The sequence below is a fragment of the Bos indicus genome, chromosome 27 (genome assembly GCF_029378745.1).
Source record: "Bos indicus isolate NIAB-ARS_2022 breed Sahiwal x Tharparkar chromosome 27, NIAB-ARS_B.indTharparkar_mat_pri_1.0, whole genome shotgun sequence".
In the NCBI taxonomy this organism is placed as follows: domain Eukaryota; kingdom Metazoa; phylum Chordata; class Mammalia; order Artiodactyla; family Bovidae; genus Bos; species Bos indicus.
In genome coordinates this window covers 517871-542105 of record NC_091786.1, presented here as the reverse complement: position 1 = coordinate 542105, position 24235 = coordinate 517871, and the positions used below count along the sequence as shown (strand labels likewise).

The window sequence follows — 24235 nt, the reverse complement described above, 5'->3', positions numbered from 1 at the left end:
CCAGAGAATTATCTGACCCAAACAGCAATAACAGTGATGAGCTCCTTTTAAACATTAGCTCTACATTTCCGTTCCTTTTAAACATTAGCCCTACAGTTTAGAGTTTTGCTCAAAGGCTGCTAAATCGCTTCAGTCATGTCCAACTCTGTGTGACCCCATAGACGGCAGCCCACCAGGCTCCCCCATCCCTGGGATTCTCCAGGCAAGAACACTGGAGTGGGTTGCCATTTCCTTCTCCATAGCATGAAAGTGAAAAGTGAAAATGAAGTTGCTCGGTCGTGTCCAACTCCCAGTGACCCTATGGACTGCAGCCCACCAGGCTCCTCCGTCCATGGGATTTTCTCCTTGCTCAAAGGCAGAATCTGACAAAAACTGCCCTTCTCAGAGATTCTGCATGTAAATCCAAGGCATGGCGGCTGCTCTTCCAGGGGTGGGGGTGGGAACCCCCATGTTAATGGCAGAGGCAGCAGAGGGTGGTCACAGGTCACTCTGGGGTCACCCCGGGGGGCAGGCGCTGTGCAGCCCCTCCCAGGCCATGTGTGGGCTGGAATTTGTCCTGAGAAGCCTGTTCCTCCAGGATTTGGATCTGCCGTGGACCACGGCCATGCATGACACCATTCCTGTGGCCAGAGAAGCCCAGCTCCCTGCAGCCCTGCTCCTGTCCCCAGGACGCTGCAGTCTGCTGTGTTAGGCATCCGGGTCCCCAGGGGAGGACCATCCAGCAGGGACTGAGTTATCCGTGGAGACCTGGGGATGCCCCTGGAGACTGGATCGGGAGGTAGAGTTGGGAGTGACTCAGGCTGCTGACTGATGGGCAGCAAGGATGCCTGTGGACCCGCAGTCTCAGGACACAGTGGAGCTCCTACTACGAGTGAAAGAAGAGGGTCAGACCAGAGGTCCTCTGAATCCCCCAATGGCACCCCTGCATCCACTGGAAAAGCTCCTGGGACCTGCAAGGACCCATGTGGGCAGAACCACCCAAACTCAGGCCTCTGAAGGATGAAGAGTATCACTCATTGGTGCCGAGAAGGTCAGGGTCTCAGGCGAGCAGAGCTGCTGGCCCTGGGACCAAGGGGGCGTGGAGTAGGGGAGGCGGGGATGGGAGCCCCCCAGAGACCAGAGTGCCCATCATCCCTTCCCCCAGCTTTTCTTGTCACGTATATATGTTTATAACAAAAACTGAAACAATCTGAGCAAGCTGTACCTATGTCTGCAAGGCTGTGTTGGCTGCAGTCATCACACAGGGCACAGACAGCAGGCGGGTCAGGCTGAACTCTGTCCCCAGACCGTTGACCAGGAGTGAGATGGTGTGACAAGTGAGACCAGGGGACCCCGTTGGGGACAAAAGTAAGTGTATTTCCATTTCATACAGGATGGTTCATTGAAAACACCGAGTGCTATGGCTGTGTGGGGACAACCAGAGGGACCCCAGAGTGGACTGGGGCCTGGTGCCATGGGGGTAAGGACCGGGGCCCAGCACCATGGGCGCCCCGCATTTCTGAAGCACTTTGTACACCACTGACACTGTCATTTCTGGGGTTGACCCCTCTCCAAGGGCAACAGGAGCACAGACAACAACAAAAGGGCTTTCCAGCCTTCCCCGTAGTGAGACGCAGGCAGGACCCCACGTCCGGGCCCAGGCCCTGCCCCAAGGTGGGGTGAACACCCCGAGAAGGGGCTCCTATGTGGACTCCCCAGCATCCCCTGGTGGCCTTGTGCAGATCCTGTCTGTCCAGGCCCGTCTAGAGGCCCATGACGTGCCCAGCATCTCTTTTAATAAAGTCGTTTTCTGTTCACATGAGCCAGAGTGAATTCTCATCTTTGCAGTTAAGTACCTTACCCAATCTATGGGGAAAATATACAATTGTATCTCATGGGCTGCAGGGCATTTGACGGAAGAGTTGATGAGAGCACTGAAGAGGCATCATGCCTCATCTTTGCTAAACCAGAGGGGGAAGTAGATTTTTAAAAAGAGTGAATGAAGAGGCTTGGTCTCCTCAAGGCTCTTACATGAAACTCCCACCAAAAAGCAACCGCGTCCTGGCTATGGAGCCTGACACTCCACATCAACATCGTCTATTGGAATGGTAAAAGAAGGTGTTACATACAAGGTGCAGACTTGTGGGGTGTCACCAGGTGAGACCCAAGACAGGAGAGAAGGGATGGGAGAAGGTCATCAGGGGGCAGGGACAAGGGCCCACCAGAAATCTGACCATATTTCACAGCTTAAATCTCCCCTGCAGGAAAGAATGATATACTATAAATTGCCGCATCTTGCCTTGAAAAATCAAATGAAAAGTCACTCTCTATAAAGGCTTCAACTGAGTATTTTATTTATTGGCATCAGGGAAGATCAAAGGTCAGAACTCTGCTCCCGAATACCCTCCAAATGTGAGCAGAGACGAGTGAGCAGGTGTGGCCCTCCTGGGGTGTCCTGAGCACACAGGGCCCCAGGGGTTTTAGGAGCGAGCAACGGCAGAAGGCCCCTGACCTCGCATCTGGCTCATCATCAGCTGAGGGACTTCCTGCCCCTCTCCCCACCAGCACAGCCACCACCAAAAGCACGTGAAAGCCCTTCACAAGCCCGGGAAGGTCACTCAGTCCCCCAGAGAAGCCCTTGCATGCATGTCCACAGACCCCCTCTCCCAGCTCACGTGACAGGTGATGCTGTGAGGACCAGAGCCCGGACCTCATCTCATGCTCATCCCCTAGGTCTCCAGCAGCCCCTCCCAGCTTCCCAACCAAGCATACAAGTGCCGCATTTGTGAGCCGCTTACAGACACGCCTCCATCTGGGCCAGAAAATTCTCCACTGGGAGCTGGGAGGCTGTCACAGCACCTGCACTCACTCGCTGGGTCCTTACTCCCCTCACTTCCATCCACTGCATGCCCTGCATCACCTCCATCCCCCGATCACCTCCAGCACCACAACCACAGCACCTCCCACCGACACCTACGCGGCCGGAGCACGGACGGGCACACAGTACCTGAGCGGTCCCCATGGCGGCAGAGCCGGCGCAGGCCGGGCGATCGAGGGCAGCTGCTGGGAACCTGGGCTGCTACGGCCGGGCCTCAGATGGTGGGAAGGCCTATGATGAGGAATGGATAGAAATGGGGAAAACATGATAAAAAAGGGGGTAAATAACCTCCCCATGGAAAAAGAAACATATGGAAAGTACATTAAAAAAAATGACACTGAGCAATAATTAAATCCATCTAGAACAGCAGTATGGCAAGAACTAAGTAGGCAGAGATGCTGTATATAAAAAATAACACCAGGTATTTTTAAATAAAACCAGGGAACAGAGAACCCTGCAGGCACCCACAGCACGTGGACATTATGCAAGTATTTCTATTCCCAAACTGGGTTTGAGGTTATGATGAATAGCTTTTCCAACTTCAAAATATTCAACCAAAGAGAAATAATAAAGTCATACTTTAAATCAGGAGTGATGATTCCTCATATAACTTGAGGACAAAAGCAACATTTTTGAACTTAGACTGGTTCTGCAAAGAACCAGGCAGATTCCAAGAAACAAAAGGACAGTCCCAGGGGAATATTAATAACTGATCATTTTATTTCCAGGAAAAAAAAATTGCTATCCCCAGATAAATCTGAGCACTGCATATTTTAAACAGGTGCTAGTTCATACACTTTGATAAATTATAAAACCTCTGCTCCTTTCTTCACTGCATTTACTGATACATGGCTTTACTCTTTCCCCAAAATGAATCAGATGAAAGAGGGACACATATCTTTGAGGAGACTTGTTTATAACATCACATGAAAGTGTGCTGTGTCTTTTTCATGCTGAGCTCGTAGGATCACAAACGCTGGCCCACAAGGCACTTCACGTGGCCCCAAAACACTGCAGTCGCATCAGGTTTATTTCCACGAATCCAGGAGAACTGAGCATTATACCGTCTGCTGAAAATCCTGTCTTGTCAGCAAAACCTCTGATTAAGTGTCAGACTGAGCACATGCCACTAACGCCACATCTGACTTTCAGAAGCACAACCTAAAACAGGGAGACAACGCGCCACTTCTCACTCCAGCAAACATGCTCCGCAAATCTGATTACAACACACAAACTGGAAATCCAGCCTTGGTTCGTGGCAACCGGTTAACACACTTATGACTGTTGATCTACACAGTATATTTTAATTTCAAGTTATTTAATGGTAAAATGCCCTGTCTTTCCAGAATTGACATTCTGTCCTTCTCGTATTCACTCACTGTATCGTTAAGAGTTCTCCATCTCAGTCCAGAGTTAGGCAGACCTCCTGTTAATGTACTTAACTGAATTTCACAGACACTGTGTTTTCTAGAAATTGAAGGCTTGTGACAACACTGCACCAAGTGAGTCTGTGGGTAACATTTTCCCAACAGCATCTGCTCACTCTGTGTCTCTGTGTCACATTTTGATGATTCTAACAATATTTCACATTTTTTCATTATTATGGTATTTGTTATGGTGATTTGTGACTGGTGACCTTTGATGTTACTATTGTAATTGGGGGCATGGGGGCCACGCACGAACTGTCCCTGTATATAACACAGGAACTTGACTGTAAAATGTGCGTGTTCTGACTGCTTCACTGACCAGCCACCCCAACTCTCCCTCTCCTCAGCTCCCTGTCACCCAAGATGCAGCAATACTGAACCAAAACCACTTAATAACTCTACAAGGTCCACTAAGCGTTCAAGTGAAAGGAAGAGTTGCACAGCTCTCATTTTAAATCAAAAGCTAAAAAATGGCCAAGTTTAGAGAGGAAGGCAGGTCAAAAGCTGAAAGAGGCTCAAAGTTAGGCCGTTGTATCAAACATTTGGCCAAGATGCGAAGGCAAAATTCTATAAGGAAATTACAAGTCCTCTTCCAGTGAACACACAAATGGTAAGAAAGAAAAAAAGCCTTATTGCTGATGTGGAGAAAGTTTTAGTATCAAGTTAGAAGATCAAACCAGTCACAACATCCCCTCAAACCAAAGCCTCATCCAGAGCAAGCCGCTGACTCTCTTTAACTCCATGAAGGTTGAGACAGACAAGGAAGCTCCCAGAGGGAGGTTAGGTTTAAGGAAAGAAGCTGTTCCCACGACATAAAAGCGCAAAGTGAAGCAGCAAGTGCTGATGTAGAAGTTTCAGTGTGATCCAGAAAGCCTAGCTAAGATCATAAATGAAGGTGGCTACACTAACAACAGATTTTCAGTGTAGATGAGACAGCCTTCTATTGGAAGAAGATGCCATCTAGGACCTTCAGAGCAAGAAGGAGAAGTCAATGCCTGAGTTCAGTGCTTCACAAGACAGACCAGCCCTCTTGTTAGGAGCTAATGCAGCTGGTGACTCTAAGTTGAAGCCAGTGCCCCTTGACCATCTGAAAATCCTAGGGCTCTTAGGATTATGCTAAATCTACTCTTCCTGTGCTCTGTAAATGGAACAGCAAAGCCTGAACGACAGCACATCTGTTTACAACTTGGCTTACTGAATATTTGCAGCCCACCATTGAGACCTACTGGAGTAGGAAATGGCAACCCACTCCAGTATTTTCGTCTGGAGAATCCTATGGCCAGAGGAGCCTGGTGGATTACGGCCCATGGGATCGCAAAGAGTTGGACACGACTGTGTGACTAAGCATGCATGAACGCATTAAGACCTACTGCTCAGAAAAAAATAGTCCTTTCAAATTATTCCGCTCACTGACAATGTCCCTGGCCACCCAGGAACTCTGATGGAGAGGGACAATGAGATGAATGTTGTTTTCGTGGCTGTTGACACAATATCCATTCTACAGTCCACGGATCAAGGAGGAATTACTACTTTCAAGTCTTATTATTTAAGAAACACATTTCATTAAAGGCTAAAACTGTATACCATAGACCCTGATTCCTCTGATGGGCCTGGACAATCAAATCAAGTCCATTGAAAACCTACTGGAAAGAATTCACGATTCTCAGTGCCATTAAGAACAGTCATGGTTCATGGGAAAGGGAAAACATATCAACACTAACAAGAGTTTGGAAGAAGTTGGTTCCGACCCTCATGGATGACTTCGTGGAGGTCCAAGACCTCAGTGGAGTAAGGAACTGCAGATGTGGTGGAAACAGAAAAACTACAATCAGAAGTGGAATCTGAAGATGGGACTGAACTGCTGCATCTCATGATGAAACCTGAAGGATGAGGAGTTGCTTCTTAAGGATGAGCAAAGAGGGCAGCTTCTTGAGATGGAATCTACTCCTGGTGAAGATGCTGTGAAGGTGGTTGAAATGATAAAAGGATTTAGACTACTTCTTAAACTTGGTTGATAAAACAACAGCAGGGCTTAAGAGGATTGACTTTAAATTTCTTTAATGCTGCTTTTTAAAAAATCTTTTTCATATTCCTTTCCATTTTTGGTTTATTATAGGATACTGAATATGGGACTTTGTTGTTTATTAACTTCAATTCTGAAAGAAGTTCTATGGGTAAAATGTTGTTAAAAACATCATTTTATCACATACAGTACAAGGATTTTTATACAAATTTTGTATGCCCTACATAATCAATGTTCCTACTAATCTAATAGATTTTGTATAATATCTTCCCTTTTTCACTGAAATTAAGTCTTGATTTCTAATATTTACTGATTTTATTTTCCCATATAAACTTAACCAGAAACCCCAGTTTCTAGTTGGGGACTATGGACTAGCAGAAATCATTGTGGCAATGTAACTTTGTTCTATATTTAATATTCCCTTGGGACAACCATGTTTGCTGTGGTTTCTAATCATACTCTCATTCATATTGAGAAAGGTCCCTCCCATCACTCCTTCACCTAGAATTTGTCATAAATGGCTGCTGTATTGTTTCAAGGTCTTTCAGTATCTACTGATATAACTGTATTTTTTCTCTTTTTACATGTTCATCTTATGCATTCCTACAACAGAGATTCTATTATTGAAATAATCTTACATTTATGGAACAAAGCCTGGTCATATTTAATAAACAGTTATTTCAATGTGCTTATAGTGTGTTTATGAAATTTATATTTGGTGTCAATTGAAATTAGCCCTTTTCTGATTCATTACTAAATTATGGGATTATTCATTAAAAAGGGTGATACTCATTTTCTTGAAATAGTTTAGATAACATAGAATTATCATTTCCAAAAAGTTTTGTAGAATTTACTTTTGAAATTGAGTCAGTGCCTTTTATAAAAGTGCATGTATGTATGCTTAGTCACTAAGTTGTGTTCGACTCTTTGCAACCCCATGGACTGTAGCCCTCCAGGCTCCTCTGTCCTTTGGATTTCCCAAGCAAGAATACTGGAGTGGGTTGCCATTTCCTTTTCCAGGGGATCTTCCCGACCCAGGGATCGAACCCACGCCTCCTTTGTCTCCTACACTGCAGGCAGATTCTTTAACACTGTGCCACCTGGGAAGCCCTTCATAAAAATACATCTATGAAAAACTAATTTTCCCATGGTTACTGTTCCAGTCACATTTTCTAATTTTCATTGAGTCAATCTATGACACTTACATTCACCAAGAAAACCAAACATTTCATCTTGATCTTCTAACTTCTCTGCAAAACTTCCTACAAATTATCATATGGTTCTTTTTTCATCCCTAACTCATGTTCTTGAATTTCCTTATTTTCTCTATTAATCTTGCCACAAGTATATCCATTCTCAGTACACTTTTTGCATGTTCTTGTACACATCACAGAACTGTGTGTTGTATTTAATCTAATCTGAGAGTCTGGTTTTTCTCTTTGGCCACGCCATGAATCTTTCAGGATCTCGGTTCCCCAACCAGGACTGAACTCAAGCCATGGCGGTGAAAGCCCAGAATCTTAACCACTAGGCCACCATATGAGTTTTTTCCATTCATATTTATTGTGATTACTGACAAACTGGGACTTATTTTGTTCTGATAGTTCATGTTATGTTTTCCTTTGTACTTTTTTCCCCTGCATTATTATCGTATATAGAATTTTCACTCTACTCTTTTGTACCTATATATTTATTTCTCCCTTAAAGTTCTAATCCATGTAATTACACACATATTTTTCTAGCAAAACTATCAATGAATCAGTACCTCTAACATCCTCTTGAACAAAAGACCTTTCATATGCCCTCACCTTCCTCCAAGTGTTACCTTCCCCCTCCAGAACACACATTCTCTGATACCACCTGGTGTCTGGTGTTACGTGAATACCAAATATGGCTGCTTATAAAACAGAAAATGTATCCCTTACTCTAAAATCAATACTCATAAATGTGTCTTTGGTGTTTTTGCTTGCATCTTTCTGGGTTCTTTTTTCCTCACTCTCAAAAACATGCCCCTGTTTTCCTCTCAACATGGTCTCTATATGGTCAACTTTCCAAGTCCTTGTATGCCTGAAAACATCTTTATTTCACTGTTAATACTGAAAGTGGAATTCAAAAAATTTAACAGACATCTGCAGACACCTGCTATTGCTGTTGAGACATATCCTGTCAATCTTTAAGCAATTTCTATTTCCTTGACCATGTCTCTTGAGATTCTGTCTTGATCCCAGAGTCTGTGGTGTTTCACAAAGACAAGTTTTGTTTGCCTTTATTCCAACCTCACAGGTGGTTCAATTTTTCTCTCTGAAAACAATTTTCATCAGTTTGGAAAAGTATCAGCCATTTGATCAGAAATATTGATTAACCACTTTTTTTCCTGTAATTCCCTTCTTCAGCTTTTCTATTAGATGCATTTTTGCATTTCGGATCTGTCTACTGCAAAACTGGGAGATGGCAATGGCACCCCACTCCAGTACTCTTGCCTGGAAAATCCCATGGGTGGAGGAGCCTGGTAGGCTGCAGTCCATGGGGTCATGAAGAGTCGGATGCGAATAGGCGACTTCACTTTCATTTTTCACTTTCATGCATTGCAGAAATAAATGGTAACCCACTCCAGTGTTCTTGCCTGGAGAATCCCAGGGACGGCGGAGCCTGGTGGGCTGCTGTTTTATGGGGTCGCACAGAGTCGGACAAGACTGAAGCGACTTAGCAGCAGCAACTGCAAAACTGTGTTTTCTCATGTTCCCTGTTTTTGTGCTTAACTCTAGGAAATTTCTTCAGCTTGATCTTGTAGTGCACTAATTTTTTTCCAGCTATGCTTGATCTGTGACTATCTACCAAGTTTTCATCTCAAGGGCTATCGTTGTAATATTTCTAATTGGTGCTTTTACATAACTATGTATCCTTATTTTATAGGTGTCCCACATGGCATATTCGTTAAAAACCCAAGATCTGAAGCAGAGGTCTGAACCTAGGATTCATTCTTTACTAGTAACACATTCTCTGTGCACTTGTTTGCTTATCAGTAAACTGGAGATAATAACAGGACTTACCCTTGAGGTGGTTATAGACTAAGCCCTTATTATCCATGTAAACGCCTCAGAACATTGACAGAAACATCTTAAACCTCAACAAATAACAAAAACAAGCATGGGCCCTGGGGCCAAAGGCGTGTATTCAGCCTGTGTGCCATGGCCCTGAGCCAGTAACTACTTAAGTCATAGTAGTTCCATCCACGTAACTTTTCACTGCCTCTACTGATTCTAAGCGGAAACAAAACTATTCTGAAATTCTTCCTTTTTCATGGCATATGCTTTACTTTACAGATGAAATGTGAAATCTCCCTTCAAAGATGTACCAGAGTTTTTTCTAAGTTCTCTTCTGGTTCCTCCTCTAGATTGATTTTAACAAGAGGTCACCGTTCATAATTCAATGTCCTTTGTCTTTCAAGTGATGACTGCCTTCAAATGGCCTTTTTTTTAACCACCTGCTCCCCTCATCCTTCACACTCCAAGCACCCCAAGTCTAGCTTCTGAGCTCCAGAAGGTGGATAAGTAGGCACCCCCCAAGAAGGACAAGAGGCATCCTGGGACAGGTTGGCCAGAAGAGTGCGGATACCTTGTTGGGTGTGGGAAGGATCCTCAGAGCCCTGGATCTTCTGAGTGCTCAGAGCTGGGGGGCAGAGTGTCCCCATGCCAGAGTGTCCCCCCAACTCTGGCCCTGAGTCTGGAGTCCCAGAGGGAACAGGTTCAGGTTGCAGAGCAGGCACCAGAGGAGGGTCCAACCAGCAGCGTCAGTAAGCTTTTTATGCCCTAAACCTCCTTTAAATTACACTGTATAATTTCAACGTAAAAATTTTCCATTTTTATTCTTTAGTGCTGAAAAGAATGTTTTAAGAACTCTTGCACACTTCAAGAATGGAAAGCGGAGCATGGTTCATGTTTATATTTTATATATTTTCCCTAAGAACGAAACAGATGAAATTATAGGAGTCTACTTTCCAAATCACAAAATAACATTTGCTTAATTACATCATATGCACATAAGTGTAAACATTACACCAGTTACTCTTTACCTACTTTATGGTATCCAAATAATTTCAACTGACCATCCAAAAATACCTCAGTTCCTTTTTTGCCTTGTACAAAGGACATAAACCACCAAGATACGTATGTGATGATAGGAATAGCAGATCATATGTCTTTGTGCTCTTGATCCTTTAACAAGATGAGAAAAATGTATAAATTTAAAACTTTATTTAGTTGGTTAAAAGGTCATTTTTTTTTTTTTTTCCTTTTTTGGCCAAGTCATGTGGATTGTGGGATCTTAGTTCTCCAACCAGGGACTGAACTCTCGTCCCTGCAATGCAAGTGCAGAGTCCCAACCACTGGACTTCTAGGGAAGTTCCAAGACAATCTTGATTCAAAATAGTATTAAATTAAGGGCATCTTCTATGATAGCTAAGAAGCGGTCATGGCAAAGCACAGTGGAACACAAGAGATGACACACGCGTTCTCCTTCTTTTATCTCATCCCTGATAAGACACACAGGGATCGGCCAATCTTCACTGAATCCCTGCAGCCAAAGTTGGCATCTTCCCCATTTTCCAAAAACCTCAATTAACCAACCACCTTCCTCGTATCCACAGACAAGGTGAGGAAGCAGAGCTTGTTCCCAGAGGTGTATTCTTCCAAATATCACACTGATGTGAAAAAGATCCAGTATACATATTATCAATTTCAATCAGAATTTCATATTTTTCCTCTGGGCATCACATCAGAGGTGCTCATTTAACAGTGAGCTCCCATGCTGAGAGAATGAGATCATCTAATAAAGTTTTAAGAATGTAAGTTAGTGTTAGTTGCTCAATTGTGTCCAATTCTTTGCAACTTCATGGACTGTAGCCTGCCAGGCTCCTCTGTCCATGGAATTCTCCAGGCAAGAATACTGGAGTGGGTTGCCATTCCCTTCTCCAAGGGAATCTTCCTGACCCAGCGACTGAACCCAGGTCTCCTGCACTGGCAGGTGGATTCGTTACCACTGAGCCACCAGGGAAGCACACACTTGTTAGTGCAATCAGAACTGTGTCATAGATTCAGTTGTTCACGTACTCCAAAGCTGAGTGGTACGACTTCAATCTGATTTCTCAGCCCAGTTTAGAAGTTTAGGTCTTGCATGGCATCTGACAAATAATCTCTTATCCCCATCTTTATATCACCACTTTGATGGAATCTCTTTAGGATCAAGTGCAAGGGCATAGAGTTGGTTTAATTCCATCTGTTTCTATCTATTCATTTATAACATATTACTCTATAATTATAGATTTAATTGAAATGTCATAGGCATCTCATTACCAGCAAATCGGGTTCTAAACTGCCTTCTCCAATTCCACTACATTTTTTTTGTCACAAACTGGTTTTCCTCATCTCTCCTGCACCTAATTCTTCCTCCCACCAACTCGGTTACCCTCTGCTGTCTCCTTCCTCCCTGGGAAGAAAGCCGACAGACTACTGTGCGTCCATCAGGGCAGACGGTCCCCACCTCCGTTACTGAACTACACGCCCGGGACCAGCATCACTGCCCTCTGCACTGAGTCGTGCTCGGGGGCTGAGGCTTGGCCTTCAGACCCACAGCCCCTCGACACTCCCTCTCCCCAGCCTCTGCCACAGCTCACATGCAGTGGATGCACAGCCTATAGTTCCAGACACTACACACTCTGGCAGAAGTCTGGGGCTCCACTCCCCATGTCCTCTGTGAAGTTCACTTCGTGTCTATCACCTTGTGTTTGTGTAACAGTGAAGGTCCCCTTGGGCGCGGGTGCACAGTCCCAGCCTCGGGGCCAGGATGATTCTGCAGCTCTGTGCACCCAGCACTGGCTCCTTTCCACCTCTCTGCCTGGTGTCCCATGGTCAAAGCCTCATCTCCAGCTGATCGGTCACACTCCAGGGAGGCAGCAGGGCTGCCTGGTCCTCCAGAGACATCGTGCTCACTTCCAGGGAGAGAGTGAAACTTCTGAAAGCTGCCTCACAGGCGACAGGAAGCCTCTTTCTCAGAAACCCGTCCTCCAGCCCCAAAGGCTAGGCAGCTCCCTGAGCACCGTCAGAGCCAGGCCAGAGACAAGCAAGCGGCCTCCTCCCCGGGGCCTGGGCTGCACGGCCGCGGGACTAGGTGGTGGTAATGCTGTGGACACTCCAGCAGGGCTGTGTTCTCAGACAGAAAGCAGAGAAGACAGAGCCAGTGGGGACCCCAGGTCTTGTGTCCTGCCATCCTGAAGCTGACGGCTTCACGTTCACCTGCCCTGAGCAGCCCTTCCTTTCCTACGGGCTCTGCAGCAGGAGCTCCAGCCCCACAGCAACCTCCGGATCCACTACTAACAAGCTCGTCTTAGCGAGTTCTGCTGCTGCATCTAAACTCGCATCCCTCAGTAACAGAAACTCTAGAAATGAGACAATCAGCCTCAGAGAGACAACCAGCCGCACAGTAACACTGGAGGCTGATCCACAACTCAGGGAAATATTCTTTAGCCTCTGTCCCCAGTTTTTAAAAATCAGGAATAAAAATCTGGCCAATAAAACTCAATTTAAACTTCTTAGAGTTGATGTCAGGAAGATCCCCTAGAGAAGGAAATGGCAACCCACTCCAGTACTCTTGCCTGGAGAATCCCATGGGCGGAGGAACCTGGTAGGCTATAGTCCACGGGGTCGCAAAGAGTCGGACACGACTGAGCGACTTCACTTCACATCATGTTGAAAATAGTAATAAATATGCTTAATAAACAAAAGATACAGGAAATCATGATGTGGCATATGTCATAAATGAGGACTATAGAAAAACAACTTACAGTGTAACGAAGATTCACTTACAGAACGTGCTTCAAAAACGATAGGTGGCAAAGCGCTAAGTGTGCGATCCAATTATCTGCACACCAGGCACTTGTGGCTCCGTATTTGCGATTGCTTTACAATCACTACTCTGCTATTAGCACAAGATCTGTAACGTGTGCACCAGACACTTTCCTATACATTTGCTTCATATTTTAATTAATACAAAAGAAATTAAAGCATTTCAGAACAAAATACTCTTTGAACCATATTAACTTACCAAGCATTGCAAGAATAAGTGATATTGGAGGAATTAAAAGGCCAGAGGTGGAGACAGCAGAGCAACACTGAAAGCCTGTAACCTTCTCTGACCTTCACAACAAACAAGGGCAGGAACCACACCCACGATCAAACAGGAGAAGTTGAGACAGGGGCAGGAAACACTACACCCACAGGACCCTGACTCAGGAGATGTCAGGAGCAGGGACCTCCTGGTGCCCTGGGCCCTGCGAAGCCCCCAATCCACTCTGCACCTGGGTGACAACAGACCCAGTGCACCCCATCCCACAGGTCTCCCCCTCAGCTCTTCACTCATCCCCTGGTCCCTCCTTAAAGTCCTTTTAGCCACTGTCCCCTTGTTTCAAAAGCAGCATCAAGATCAAAAGGAAAACAGGTAACAGTAAAAAAGGGAAAGAAAAACTGCATTTTGGTTACAGGGTAAAAGCAACCAGAGGTCGTTCAGGAAACAGGTAAACCAGTTGCGGGTGCTACCCACTCCTCAGGCTTGGAGGAGCATGAAACAAGAGCGAGAGGCAGAGACGGGAGGGCAGAGCGCAAGCACGAGCGTAAAGCTGAGAGTGTCTCCCCTGACACCAGACCAGAGGAGAGCTTAGGTTCATGAATGCTTTCAGAACACAAATGCTTCGTGCTACTAGCCCACTGGGCAAACCCACAGAAAGCAAAGCCTCTCAAAAAGGAAATAAAAGCCCCCAAAGCGGATGAAGAATCCAACATTTGCAGAAGCTGCTGAAATTTCTCTGAGTCAAGAATGACTAAGGTTCTCTGCCCAAGCAGGAGATGCAGGACTCAGGCCTGTGCCTGTTATGACCACAGTGAGACCCTCTGCCCTCGGGACACCAGAATTCAGATGACCCCAAGTCACAGTCACAGCTACTCGGTATTGGGGGCTGTCATTCCTCCTGGTCTTGATCTGTGTGTCCGGGTCATCTCATAGAGGGGATAATTTTCATTTATGTATTGCTATCTAATTTATAGACCCTCTTTAACAAGAAGAATGGTGAGCATAAAACCGTTATTGAACAGGAACGCTTTGCTGTCTCACTTAATGGCAGGTACAGAAAGCAGAGCTGTTTGACCTCTCTGCAAAAAAGTGCCTCTAACATTGCAGCATGTACCAGACAGAGTAAACAACCAAGGAGTTAGAAACAGCTTCTTGGGAAGAAGTTACAAATGTGTCATCTCTGTCTACAGAGCAGGAAGTCCTCTGCCTGGGTCTTGTCTTCATCCTCCTTTGGGGACCCCCTCAATCACAAAGGACTCTGCCATGCTCAGGGTGGGCACAACCAGACCTGCTCAGTCAGTCAGTCCACCCCTGAGCACAGCAACTGGTCAGGATGTGCCTGCTATTCATTGACCAAAGGACAGTCACAGTTTTCCTGGAGTGGCTGCATGTGATGAGGGAAGGCTGCAGGCCACAGGCTACCCATGGAGAAGGCTCTGGCAAGACCACGGCAATCTGGAGCAGGGTCAGAGCTGGAGAGAGAGCCAGCCCCAACACCCTCACAGGAGCCCTTCAATCCTGCTTCAACGACTGGATTCCAAAGGTCCTGGAGAATCCGTGACCCACTGTGAACTGAGTATCTGGAACTTGTAACTATGGACTAAGGTACCACTCTGTTCCAGCAAAATGCCATCTGGTATCTTCTGTTCTAAGACAATACCTTATCCCTGGTTTTCCAAGGGGTTTACAAACACTCTCGGCAAAGATCATATGCAAGGGAAATCAGCAACAGACAGCATTCTTCTTCAAAATGGAAGACCTAGCTGGGAAAACCCAGCAGGAACTAACAGAGCAGGATGAAATCTGCAGTTTCCCACAGACACATGAATATAAATGTTGGTAAGATTCCCAGATTGGCTCCCATCCAAACAAACAAGAAAAGATTAGCCCACAGCGGTACCTAGGACCCTGGAAACTTCAGCTTAAACTCACAGTACAGACACCTCTGCAACCTTAGAAATTCCAGGTGCTTTGGGAGTTCAAGACCATGGACACAAGACTACCCTCCTATAAACCAGACCAGCCTGACTTTGGGTCTGGATTGTGTTTCAGAGATGATCAGTAGAGAAGGAGCGAGTTAAAGAAGATGTAAAAAATAAGATGAAGGCAGCTGGTGACGAGCAGCTCTAATCCAGACACCTCCTCAGCAGGCCAAAATGGCCCTGTCACTGGTCACAGAAACAGCCTCCCTGGAGCTCAGCAACCGCTCAGAAGGAGTGAGAATTTGGGAGGAAGATAGAAGGGTGGTGTCATCTGCATATCTGACGTTATTGATATTTCTCCTGGCAATCTTGATTCCAGCTTGTGCTTCTTCCAGCCCAGCGTTTCTCATGATATACTCTGCATAGAAGTTAAATAAGCAGGGTGACAATATACAGCCTTGACGTACTCCTTTTCCAATTTGGAATCAGTCTGTTGTTCCATGTACATTTCTAACTGTTGCTTCCTGACCTGCATACAGGTTTCTCAAGAGGCAGGTCAGGTGGTCTGGTATTTCCATCTCTTGAATTTTCCACAGTTTGTTGTGATCCACACAGTCAAAGGCTTTGGCATAGTCAATAAAGCAGAAATAGCTTTCCGGAACTCTCTTGCTTTTTCCATGATCCAGCAGATGTTGGCAATCTGATCTCTGGTCCCTCTGCCTTTTCTAAAACCAGTTTGAACATCCGGAAGTTCACAGTTGACATATTGCTTAAGCCTGGCTTGGACAATTTTGAGCATTACTTTACTAGCGTGTGAGATGAGTGCAATTATGCCGTAGTTTGCGCATTCTTTGGCATTGCCTTTTTTGGGGATTGGCTTCCCTGGTGGATCAGAGTTTAAAGCGTCTGCCTGGAATGCAGGAGACCTGGGTTCGATCCCTGGGTCAGGAAGATCCCCTGGAGAAGGAAATGGCAACCCACTTCAGTACTCTTGCCTGGAGAATCCCATGGAAGGGGGAGTCTGGTAGGCTACAGACCATGGGGTCGCAAAGAGTCGGACACGACTAAGGGACTTCACTTTCACTTTTCTTTGGGACTGGAATGAAAACTGACCTTTTCCAGTCCTGTGGCCACTGCTGAGTTTTCTAAATTTGCTGGCATATTGAGTGCAGCCCTTTCACAGCATCATCTTCCAAGATTTGAAATAGCTCATCTAGAATTCCATCACCTCCACTAGCTTTGTTCATAGTGATGCTTTCTAAGGCCCACTTGACTTCACATTCCAGGAGGTCTGGCTCTAGGTGAGTGACCACACCATCACAATTACCTTGGTCGTGAAGATCTTTTTTGTACAGTGTATTCTTGCCACCTCTTCTTAATATCTTCTGCTTCTGTTAGGTCCATACCATTTCTGTCCTTTATCGAGCCCATCTTTGCATGAAATGCTCCCTTGGTATCTCTAATTTTCTTGAAGAGATCTCTAGTCTTTCCCATTCTGTTGTTTTCCTCTATTTCTTTGCATTGATCGCTGAGGAAGGCTTTCTTATCTCTCCTTGCTATTCTTGGGAACTCTGCATTCAGATGCATATATCTTTCCTTTTCTCCTTTGCTTTTCGCTTCTCTTCTTTTCACAGGTATTTGTAAGGCCTCCCCAGACAGCCATTTTGCTTTTTTGCATTTCTTTTCCATGGGGATGGTCTTGATCCCTGTCTCCTGTACAATGAGTGGGTTCTAATACATTCACCTGTTCTTTGTCACTGAGACACAGGCAGGGCAGTGCTATCTGAGGACCATCACTCTGAGCATGTCTGACAGTCACGACTCCAGGGGCAAAGCTGAGAATGGGAGCTCCTGTGAACATGCAAGGACCGCAGGGACCTGAGATCCCCTTCCAAACTCGCAGGGCCCATGATGGCTCACCTTCCTGCCCACACACGTGAGGCTCTGAGAACTGGACACACAGCACTAATAAGGTGACGAGCAGAAGCCTCCCTGGAAGTCCCAGAATCACAAGGAAGAGAGTTCCACAAGGCCTCCCCAAACTGCACTCAACAACCTTGATTAACAAACACACAGTCCTCTCCTGCTATTGGAGATGCTGTGCAGGAGCCACGTGAGCAGCTCTGGCACATTCTCTCCTGTAACACAGGCATCGCCGCCCACCAAGCTCACCGTCCGCACCTTCCCAACCCAGGAAGAAGTGCAGCGAACACTCGCATCAGAGCCGCAGGCTGTGTGTCAACGGTGGACCCATCTTTCCTCCATAACTGAACTCAAACTTCCCTTGAAAGCCCTTAACTTGTACTTCTTCCCATTGCCGGCAAAATGCTAACTGCAATTGATAGTCAATGCACGTGTAATACACTCATGCATTACGTGCACTTTCTCAGCATAAGGGCTGCAAAGTGGGAACACGAAGTTCCCGGGAGACGCCCTTCTCTCCTGAAGCTGAGAGCCGTGCCATGCTTCATGGGCTCCCACTTCCCAGGGAGCTGAGGACACAGCCTCTCCATACTAATTACATCTGGTGCTTGAGTTTCATAAAAGACAGAACGGACAACTGACAAGTTCTGAGTGTCTTACAGAATCCTCCCCCACAGCCAAGCCCCGCCCCCCAGTCACTCAGCCTCCAGCCCTGCTTCCTCATCTGCAAGAGTTGACTGAGGGCGTCTCAGAGCTGCTCTCACTTTCAATCAAGAAATATTGGATGAAAGATTATGTATCAGTGCATAAATTTTGTAAAGTTCAGGGAACTCTGCTCAATGTGATGTGGCTGGATGGGAGCAGAGTGTGGGGGAGAATGGATACATGTATACGTGCTGGCTGAGTCCCCTTGTTCATCTGAAATCATCACAACATTGTTAATCTACTATACCCCAATACAAAATAAAAAGTAAAAAAAAAAAAAACAACGAATCACACGAGGACATTATTTTTCATACTGTTCACACAAATAGCAGGGGGACAGACTGTGAGTAAAAATCAACTACAATATAAGGAAAACACTAATTCTAAGAGGTGAGATGGGGTGACATGTAGGGGGGCTTTAGGACAAGAGAGTGACTCTTGATGAGAAGGTGAGGGCGTCCAGGCTGGACCTGCGCGGACTGGAAAGCGCTGTTGGGGGTGGGGTCCCTGGCTGCAGAGGACACGGGTGTCAGAGGGACGGTTAGTGCTCCCCTTCACAGCAGCACTAGGTGTTGAGAAAGTGAACAGAAAAACAAGCAGAGCGACTGGATCAGCCTTGGTGGTGCAGACTTGAGGTGGCAGGCCCCAAAGCTGGGAGCCCCAACGACTTTATGCGCAGGGAAAGGCCGGATCGGGCCCCTCTGGGAAGGGTCTCCAGGGCTTCTGAATGTGCTGGGATAGGGGGCACAACAGAGAAGCAGCCAGTTGAGCTGGATCAGGGGACAACGGACACCAGATGGGAAGCGGGGTCAGCTCCCGAATACCGCCGTCTAAGGCTGCTGTGCGGCGGTGTGCCTACAGGAGGCACCTCTTGCATGGGCCATTCCCTCCTGGGGACCAGGGCAGAGCAGGACACTTGCTGAGCTGTGCTCACTAAGGTTCTGGGCAGGGCAGGCCTCTCCAGCCCTTGGGCCACAGTTCTGGAGGAACGATTTCAGGGTCCAAGCCTGAACCTGGCACAAACCAGACAGCTGTGTGAGCCAGGCCACGAGGCCGTCACCCTCATCCAGCCTCTCCCCTCCAGGGCCCCTGCCCCCAGAACTGATCCAACAGCCACTCTGTTCTGTGCCCCTCGTCTGCTCACCCCTCACACCCGACCGCCTCAGTCGAGCTGCTACATGTTCTCTGTCTCTTCCAACGCCACACACTTCTCCTTTTTCTGAAGGGTCCGAGTTTACAATTTTAACAAGCTCTGGACACAAGACCACTCGCCCCTGCTTGAAGCTGCAGACATCCTTGTTCTCTGTCCACTTCTCTTCAAGGGGAAGGGTCAGGCCCAGGGTGACAGTGGGCTCTAGAGGGTTGAGTCAACCTTAGGTGCTACAATGGCTCGTGACCGCCCCCTAGAGGCCGAAGCACAGAAGCCAACATGTAGAATGTCTGTGAGCAGGTGCCGCAGACCAGGGGAAAAGTTCCTTAGACAGGGGACTGTACAAAAAAGGTGGAGAAATGATCTTCCATCAGCCGTGAGCTCCCCCACAGTGAATCTCACTCTCACAGGCACCCTCAGTGTTTAGCCCAGAGCTGGACCCAGGGTATGGGCTGACAACATACAGACGGTCCTCTTTCCTACTCTGGCACCACCACGAGACCACATGACCACAGGACCACACAAACATGTGACCTCACAACCACACAGTCGAGGCGGAGAAGCAGAGGGACATGTGTGGCCCCTGAGCCAGAGAGGCGCAGACACCACTGTGGCGGACACCAGGCTCCATTTGTCAGTGGCGGGACAACTGTGTCTGATGGACAAACACCTGCACCCCAGGGCTCCCAAGAGGGCCCCCAACAGTCAGCCACCATGCGGGCCCTGACATGCAGAAGAGTGCTCAAACCCTGGCTTCCCACCGAGGCTCCAGGAAAGGGCCCCCAACTGCAAGCACAGCCCTCCAAAGGCATCTGTATTCCGCTCTACCTAAGGCAAGAAGGCTGCCTGCAGAGCTCTGCAGGGAACTGAGACCCATGGCAGGGCTTCCCTTCTGGCTCAGTCAGTAAAGAATCTGCCTGCAATGCAGAAAAATCTGGGTTCCATTCCTGGGTCAGGAAGATCCCCTGGAGAAGGAAATGGCAGAATCCCATGGACAGAGGAGCCTGGCAGGTTACAGTCCATGAGGTCACAAGAGTCAGACATGACTTAGCAACTAAATCACAGCCACCAAGACCCATGGTGTCTCCTGAAAACATTACAGTCCTCAGTTTCTCTTTAAAAAGGAGATAATGTGCATCCAGAAGTTATCTAGATGATAAAATTCCTTGTCAAATTATTCAAATGATCAGTGTTTACAATTTAATAAAGATATATTAGTAATAATGCAACTTAATGGCTGCTTACTATGGATCAGAAGTACACATGTTCACCACCAAACCTGTGCTCAGAATTCTATGAAGTGAGAGGAAAATGTCCAGAGGAGATCGTGCACGAGGCCAGGCTGCTTGTTGTCTGTTTGAGAGCCATGATCTGTGGAGGAGCTGAGGCATGCGGGGAGAGGGGTTGGCAGCAAAGGGAGCCCACAGGGAGCCCACAAACTGTGACTTTACAGAGGCTTCATGTCAGTAGGTGACGAGAGGTGGGAGGGTCACCCAGCAAGAGACAGTGGGCAAGCACACAAGCCGACAGGAACAGTTCCTGGCCACCAGGGGACAAGAATCCCGCCCACGAGCGGAAGGACCATGCACTTTACTCTCAACAAACATCACCAACGCCGCAGCAAACCTACACTGAGAAACACACGTGCTCACACACACAGACGGGCACACAACATGCACACACGTGCAGGCACACAGATGCACACACAGGTCTCCCTGTGGTGGACACCAGAGCAAGCGTCCTACCAAGCGAATCTCTGTCTCTCCTTCCATGGGCAGCAGGACAATGCCTGCCAGACTGGGGGTGGGGAGGGGATCAGCTCCATCCCTGGGAGCATCAGCTGCTGCAGGTCGGGGCAGGTCGGCAGGTCCCGAGGCAGCAGCCATGTAGTCATAGAGAGCCACCGGACTCAGGGGATCAGGAATAAACGGACATTACACAACGTTCCTCCTCCAACAAATCACCTTCTTGTCTCTAAAGAAATGCTCCCTCTGACAACAGCCCTGAACAACTTCAACAGCTCAAAACCTTTCAGGACACGGGCCCACAAATGTCCTCACATGGGAGGGGACCTTGGAGTGTCTAACAGCACAGAGATCTTCAGACGGCAGCCAGTGTGTGGGGCACACGAGATTAACAAGCAGGCACCAGGAATAGGGTAAGGTGGCTTCCTTTAAAAAGTGGCCCCATTTTAAAAGTTTTTTTAAATGTCATCCCACGGCATGGTCTTATCAACGTGCTCCTTCCATGTAAGCACTGCAGAGGCTTTAATTAAAGCAAGTAGCAATGCTTATCCAATTACAGTAATTATAACATTAATTTACAATATTTAAGCCCTTTTAATAATCCAGAGTGAGTTCACAGTTAATAGCAACTGTTTGATATTCATCATTAGCAAAATGCATTTTTGCAGAAGACTCCTCATCCTCCTCATGACTTTGTTAGGAACATGGAGCCAAGCGGCAATAGGTGTCACACAAGCTGAATTCGACAGTTTCTGACCTATCTTCCAACTCCGAGGTCAGCCAACATCAGACAGGCCTCATCCTTCCCTCCTGCTGCTCACTAAGCCCCTTTGTCACGTCACTGCTCCCCCAAACCTGCATGCCCCACCAAGCTCACTCCCTCCAGAGCCAGGAGCCCCCGCAGCCCCGTTCACTTGTCTCAGGTTGGAAGCAGCAACCAGCTCCCAGGGGAAGGGGTCCAGGACGAGGTGAGACATCCAGAGAAGGTTCTGTGTCAATCTCTAGGGAGGAAGCAGCTTACTCCAGACAAGGTCCATGGGTGGGGTCTCCAGGGAACCCTCAACCCAATACACATCAAGCTGCCTCCAGTCTCTCGAAATTCTAGGTCAAACCACACAACCAACCTCAAGAGTCTCAGAAAAATATCCAGTGGGAAGCCCATTAATAAACATTTACCTCTGGTATCAATGGGAAAAGTATCTGTTTTTCAAGGGTGCACCCCCTACCAGACCCTGAATGGATCAGGGCTGGAGTCAGGGACCCAGTTCCTGACAGGAAGGCCATGGAGGTGATAGACGAGAGCCTGATACAGAAACCATGACAGGAAAACATGGCAGGGTCCCCGAGACACCAAGTGTCAGCGAGGGTGGGGCATGCCCAGACCTCATGGTGTCGTTGGATGGATATAAAGAAGCATAACACAAGGATGACTATGCACATCCTTTCAAAGTTAAACACACCAGCATGGACCAGCAGTTCCACTCCCAAAATTTACCCAAGAGAAATGAAAACCTTCATCCACAGATGGTTTATCTTGTTCATGACAGCCAAACGCTGGTAATAGCCCATGGAGAAGGGATAAACATGGCCATGGTCTGTTCACAGTCATACGGTGGAGTCCTGACCAGTAATAACAGGAGACAGCTACAGACTGACCTGTCAACAACATGAGTAAGTCTTTAAAGACATTATTTTGAGTGAAAGAAACCCATCATGTGCATTCCATGTGGATCCACTCTTTTTAAAAGAAGAGGCAGAACTACTCTAAGGTGACAGAGTCAGAAAGTAACCGCCTCTGGGGACCTCAGGAGGGAAACGTCCCAGAAACGGGCATAAAGGAGGTTCTAGGGCCCTGCTCTCTATCTTGTGTGGGGGGTGTTTACATGGTCATGTACAATTGTCAGAAATCGCTTAACTGAGTACTTAAATCCGTCCATTTTATTGAACATAAATGACTCCTCCCGTTCATGGATCACAGCCTTGTCATGGTGAAGGGGTTCATGTAACTCAGTGAAGCCATGAGCCATGCTGGGCAGGGCCACTCAAGACAGACGGGTCTCAGCGAACAGTTCTGACAAAATGTGATCCACTGGAGGAGGGAACAGCAAACCACTCAAGCACTGGCTTCCCTTATAGTTCAGTTGGTAAAGAATCCACCTGCAATGCAGGAGACCCCAGTTCAATTCGTGGGTCGGGAAGATCCCCTGGAGAAGGGATAGGCTACCTGCTCCAGTATTCCTGGGCTTCCCTTGTGGCTCAGCTGGTAAAGAATCTGCCTGCAGTGTGGGAGACCCGGGTTCAATCCCTGTGTAGGGAAGATCCCCTGAAGAAAGGAAAGGCCACACACTCCAGTATTCTGGCCTGGAGAAGTCCATGGACTGTATAATCCATGGGGTCACAAAGAGTCGGACACAACTGAGTGACTTTCACTTTCACACTTTCACTTTCCAGTATTCTTGTCACAAGAACCCCATAAACAGTTCATTTGCTCGTTCCTTCATTCAGTCGCCCAGTTGTGTCTGACTCTGTGATGTCGTGGACTGTCCCTCACCATCTCCCAGAGTTTGCCCAAGTTTATGTTTGTTGCATCGGTGATGCCATCCAGCCACCTCATCCTCTGACGCCCTCTTCTCCTTCTGCCCTCAGTCTTTCCCAGCATCAGAGACTTTTCCAATGAGATGTCTGTTTGCATAAGATGACAAAAATACTGCAGTTTCAACTTCAGTATGAGTCCTTCCAGTGAATATTCAGGGCTGATCTCCCTGCTGTCCAAGGGACTTTCAGGAGTCTTCTCCAGCACCACAGTTTAAAGGCATTAATTCTTTGGCGTTCTGCCTTCTTTACGGTCCAGCTCTCACAACCATACATGACGACTGGGAAGATGACCATAGCCCTGGCTATACAGACCTTTGATGGCAGAGTAATGTCTTTGCTTTTCAGCATATTGTCAAGGTTTATCATCGCTTTCCTGCCAAGAAGCAGTCATCTTCTGATTGCATGGCTGCAGTCACCGTCCAGAGCGGTTTTGGAGCCCAAGAAGAGGAAATCTGTCAGTATTTCCACCTCTTCCCCTTCTATTTGCTATGCAGTAATGGGGGAAGATGCCACGATCTTAGTCTTTTTAACATTTAGTCTTAAGCCAGCTCTTTCACTCTCCTTCACCCTCATCAAGAAAGAGACTCTTTAGTTCCTCTTTGCTTCCTGCCATTAGAGTGGTATCATCCACATATCTGAAGTTGTTGATGTTTCTCCCACCTATCTTGATTCCAGCTTGTAACTCATTCAGCCCGGCATGTCTCATGATGCGCTCAGTGTATAGGTTAAACAAACAGGGTGACAGCAGACAGCCCTGTCATACACCTTT

At 47.1% G+C, this 24235-nt stretch overlaps 1 protein-coding gene across 4 annotated transcripts in view; it reads right to left on the bottom strand.

Moving 5' to 3' along the window:
• Positions 1-24235, bottom strand: part of DLGAP2 (DLG associated protein 2) — a 645672-nt gene that overhangs the window by 535997 nt on the left and 85440 nt on the right. For 2 of the 4 annotated variants that reach the window (XM_070781742.1, XM_070781743.1), the window contains exon 2: positions 2987-3088. The exons of the other annotated variants lie outside the window; for them this stretch is intronic. In XM_070781742.1, coding sequence (XP_070637843.1) covers positions 2987-3001 — 15 coding nt within the window. In that variant the 5' untranslated portion in view covers positions 3002-3088. The remainder of the gene's footprint in view (positions 1-2986; positions 3089-24235) is intronic. 4 annotated transcript variants of the gene reach the window in all.